We start from the raw sequence: 5,170 nt of genomic DNA on the forward strand, positions 1-5,170 counted from the left end.
CCCAGGCTGGACTTGAACTCCTGAGCTCAGGCAATCCACCCACCTTGGCCTCCCAAAGTGCTAGGATTACGAGGTGAGCCACCGTGCTCAGCCATGTGATCAATTTTAGAGTAAGTGCCATGTGGAACTTAGAAGAATGTGCATTGTGTCGTTTGTGGCTGAGTTCAAGGCTTGTTACTTTTCTGTCTCAATGATCTGTCTAATATTAACAGAGTGGCATTAAAGTCTCTCACTATAGTTCTCTAAGAATGTGTTTTATGAATCCGGGTGCTCCTTGAATTGATCTTTTTACCATTATGTAATGCACTTTGTCTTTTTTGACCTTTGTTGGATTAAAGTTTGTTTTGTCAGAAACTATGATTGCAGGCCAGGCGTGGTGGCTCACGCCTGTAATCCCAGCACTTTGGGAGGCCAAGGCAGGCAGATTGTGAGGTCAGGAGATCGAGACCATCCTGGCTAACACAGTGAAACCCTGTCTCTACTAAAAATACAAAAAATTACCTGAGAGTGGTGACAGGCACCTCTAGTCCCAGGTACTCAGGAGGCTGAGGCAGGAGATGGTATGAACCCAGGAGGCGGAACTTGCAGTGAGCTGAGATCGCATCACTGCACTCCAACCTGGGCAACAGAGTGAGGCACCACCTCAAAAATAAAAAAGGAACTATGATTGCAACCCCTGCTTTTTTTTCTGCTTTTATGTGCTTTGTCAATTTTCCTCCATTCCTTTACTTTGAGCCTACACTTGTCTTTTTATGTGAAACGGGTCTCTTGAATACAGCACACAAATGGGTCATGATTCTATCCAGCTTGCCCTTCTGTGTCTTTCAATTGAGGCATTCAACCTATTAGATTTAAAGCTAATCTTGTTATGTGTGATTTTGATTCTATCCAAGTGATGCTAGCTGCTTATTTTGCAGAGTCATTGATGTAGTTGTTTTATAGCATCGTTCATCTTTGTACTTCACTGTGTTTTTGCAGTGGCTGGTAATGGTTTTTCTCTTCCCATATTTATTGCTTCTTTCATAGCTCTATCTAGTAAGGCAGGCCTGGTGGTCGTGTATTCCTTCAGCATTTGCTTCTCTGAAAAGAATTTTATTTTTCTCCGCTTTTGAAGACTTAGTAATGTTATTTTATTGTTTTATTTGATTCTTGTATCTTTGTTCCTCATTTTCTCTTTTTCTTTGTGTCTTTTTTATACTTATCTTGATATGCTTTTACTTCTTTCTTATTTTGTTTTATGTATCTATGCAGATATTTTCTTAGTGGTACCTTGGTGAATTACATAAAACCTCTAAAAGCTACAACAGTGTATTTTAATCTGGTAAAAACTGAATTTCAGCTGGATTCATAAATTTTTTCTCATTATATCTGCCCTCAAATTTGTCATTTATGTTGCTAATCATATATTTTGTTGTATATCAACAAATGTTTATATTTATTTCTATTCTTTTACCTTTCAAATTTTAGAGAATAAATAAAAATGTTTTTGTGCCATATTATTATAATGCTAAGAAATTCCATTTTTGTGTATGTGCATTTTTTCCCCAGAAAATAATGTATTTTATATGATATAATTATTTATAAAATTATTTTGTTTAATCATATTATTTTCAGTAGAAGCAACTGCTTTCAGCATCTTTTATGTTTAGGGCATATGAAGTGCCAATGTATTTTTTCAGAATTTGGTTGTTTTTGAAGGCTTTTTTCTTTTTATTTGGCAGGACTGTTATTATTCTGACTTGATAGCTGTTTTTTTTTAGGACTTTGACTATATCACACAGTTTCCTTCTGGCCTGCAAAGGTTTTGTTGACAGTTCACTGACTATATTATAAGACTATGCTTGTAAATGACACAGCATTTTTATCTTGCAGCTCCATTCTCTTCTTGTCTGTGGCTTTTGAAATTGTGCTTATATATGTGTTTGTTATAAATATCTTTGTGTGTATCCTAATTGTTTGTTGAGCTTCTTCATTTTGACATTTTTTCTTTCAGAATGTTTGAGTTATATTTTCTTTTGATATATTTTACCTTTTACAATTTGTTTTTTTGGATATTTTGAATATTTTTTTCTTATCCTCAGTTTTTTCTGATTTTCTATAGTTCTCTGTATTCCTAATTTACTCATTGAGTATTCAATTTATTTTTAATTTCTAAAATTAATATATACTTTTTTTTGTTTCTTTCTGACAATTTGATATTGTTGATAGAACCATTTTGCCCTATTTTGTATTCATTGTAATCTTTGATTAAAATTTGGGCATTAAAGCTACCTGACACAATTTTTATCATGTAGCTTTCTCCTGGCATAGTCTGAAAACAGTTATCTCGGTTAGAGATCCTGGGAGATTCTCAAACATGTTCTTAGAATGTATCTTGTCTAAAATTTTGTGTTTACATTTTAGTTAAAGGAGTTTATTTCTGCTTCATCTTCATCAGTAACCATTTGCTATATCTGTTTTCTGTCTGTTGTACTGCAGTCTCTCTGCTGCTGTAACATTTACTGTTGGTCTCAGCAGACCCAAACTGTAATTCTAAAATATACCACCATTTTTTTCAGCACTTTATGTTGTGAGAGACCAGTTTCTGGAAAGGCCCCAAGGAGCAAGTAGTGTAGATGTATATGCCAGTATTGTATTTGTTTATTAAAAAATAAACCAAAAGTTAGCAATTTACATGGAAAGGCACTATGTTATATTGGGGAATAGGAAGAACTGTGTTGGGTAAATGTAACAGACTTTTCTTTTTCTTCTGTGTCTTTGCATTCCTGTGTACTCACCTGTGTACTCACCTGAGGAAATTTACACAGTTATTTATAAGTTTTCCTCATGCATTTTGGTCAGTATGTTTTTATTATATTTATATGTCTATGAAGGATTTAGGGCCTGTGGTATTTTATTATGGCATCTTGCTTATGTAGTTTGTATAATATAGGTTAGATTTGTAAAGTGTGTTTATCAGAGTCTAGTAAATTGAATAATTTGTTGTTTTTGTTTATTTCAGCTATGTGTTCTTATTTTACCAAAGACCTTTGGCCAGAGCAAGACATAAAAGATTCTTTTCAACAAGTGATACTGAGAAGGTACAGAAAATGTGAACATGAGAATTTACAGTTAAGAAAAGGATCTGCAAGTGTGGATGAGTGTAAGGTGCACAAAGAAGGTTATAATGAACTAAACCAGTGTTTGACAACTACTCAGAGCAAAATATTTCAATGTGATAAATATGTGAAAGTCTTTCATGAAAATTTAAATTCAAATAGACATAAGACAAGACATACTGGAAAGAAACCTTTCAAATGTAAAAAATGTGACAAATCATTTTGCATGCTTTTACACCTAAGTCAACATAAAAGAATTCATATTAGAGAGAATTCTTACCAATGCGAAGAATGTGACAAAGTCTTTACGCGGTTCTCAACCCTTACTAGACACAAGAGAATTCATACTGGAGAGAAACCCTACAAATGTGAAGAATGTGGCAAAGCTTTTAAGCACTCTTCAACCCTTACTACACATAAGATGATTCATACTGGAGAGAAACCCTACAGATGTGAAGAATGTGGCAAAGCGTTCTGCCATTCCTCACACCTTACTACACATAAGATAATTCATACTGGAGAGAAGCCCTACAAATGTGAAGAATGTGGTAAAGCTTTTAACCAATCCTCAAACCTTAGCAAACATAAGATAATTCATACTGGAGAGAAACTCCACAAATGTGAAGAATGTGGCAAAGCTTTTAACCGATCCTCAAATCTTACTACACATAAGAGAATTCACACTGGAGAGAAACCGTACAAATGTGAAGAATGTGGCAAAGCTTTTAGCCGATCCTCAAACCTTACTAAACATAACATAATTCATATTGGAAAGAAATCTTACAAACGTGGAGAATGTGGTAAAACCTTTAACCAGTCCTCAACTCTTACTAAACATAAGAAAATTCAGCAGGACGTGGTGGCTCACACCTGTAATCCCAGCACATTGAGAAGATGAGGCGAGCAGATTGCAAGGTCAGGAGTTCAAGACCAGCCTGGCACATGGTGAAACCCTGTCTCTACTAAAAATACAAAAATTTGCTGGGTGTGGTGGCAGGCACCTGTAATCCTAGCTACTCAGGAGGCAGAAGCAGGAGAATCATTTGAAGCTAGGAGGCACAGGTTGCAGTGAGCCGAGATCGTGCTATTCTACTCCAGCCTGGGCCACAAGGCAAGACTCTGTCTCAAAAAAAAAAAGGAAAATTCATCCTGGAAAGAAACCTCATAACTGTGAAGAATATGGCAATGCTTTCAACCAGTCCTTGAATCTTATTAAAGAAAATAATTCATACTGGAGAGAAACTCTACAAATGTGAAGAATGTGGCAAAGCCTTTAACCAGTCCTCAAACTCTTACTAAGCATTAAAAAAATTCATACTGTACAGAAACCCTATGAGGGTGAAAAACATGGCAAAGCCTTTAACAAGCTTTCAGTTCTTAACAGACATAAGATAATTTATACTGGAAAGAAATTCTACAAACAAGAAAGATGTGGCAGTGCTTTTGACAACACCTCAAACTTTTCTAACCATAAAAGAAATTATGCTGGTGAGAAATCTTAGAAATCTGAAGAATGAGACAAAGCCTTTAAATGGTTGTCACATTTGATTGTAGGTAAGATAATTCATATTAGAGAAAACACCTACATGTGTGAACAATGTGGCAAAACTTAACCAATGCTTACACCTTATTGCACAGGAAAGCATTTATACTTGAGATGAATTATACAGACATAAAGACTGAAAAAGCCATTAATGTATGTTCATGTCTTAACACCAGAGAGTTCATACTTAATAAAATCATTATATGTACAATTACCGTCAAAAGATGTTTCAGAAAATACAAGCTTTTGACTAGGCACGGTGGCTCAGGCCTGTAATCCCAACACTGGTAGGCCAAGGCAGGTGGATCACGAGGTCAGGAGTTTGAGACCAGCCTATCCAAGATGCTGAAACCCCATCTCTACTAAAAATATAACAATTAGCCGGGCATGGTTGTGGTGCCTGTAATCCTAGCTACTCAAGAGGCTGAGGCAGGAGAATCACTTGAACTCGGGGAGGGAGAGGTTGCAGTGAGCTGAGATTATACCACTGCACTCTAGCCTGGGCCACAGAGCAAGACAACATCAATTT

At 35.8% G+C, this 5,170-nt stretch overlaps 1 protein-coding gene across 1 annotated transcript; it reads left to right on the plus strand.

The window, feature by feature from the left end:
• The first annotated feature begins 3,003 nt into the window (after nt 1-3,003).
• LOC105520007 (zinc finger protein 431-like) lies at nt 3,004-4,235 on the plus strand. Its single transcript, XM_011953560.1, has one exon. It carries the CDS (start codon nt 3,004-3,006, stop codon nt 3,994-3,996), a length of 993 nt encoding a protein of 330 aa, XP_011808950.1. The 3' UTR covers nt 3,997-4,235.
• Nucleotides 4,236-5,170: the final 935 nt, after the last annotated feature.

Source organism: Colobus angolensis, unplaced genomic scaffold, assembly GCF_000951035.1.
Source record: "Colobus angolensis palliatus isolate OR3802 unplaced genomic scaffold, Cang.pa_1.0 Scaffold368, whole genome shotgun sequence".
Lineage (NCBI taxonomy): Eukaryota > Metazoa > Chordata > Mammalia > Primates > Cercopithecidae > Colobus > Colobus angolensis.

What these genes read in the sequence shown, in the direction of transcription:
- LOC105520007 (XM_011953560.1), top strand. Translation starts at nt 3,004, where the DNA reads ATGTGTTCTTATTTTACCAAAGACCTTTGGCCAGAGCAAGACATAAAA.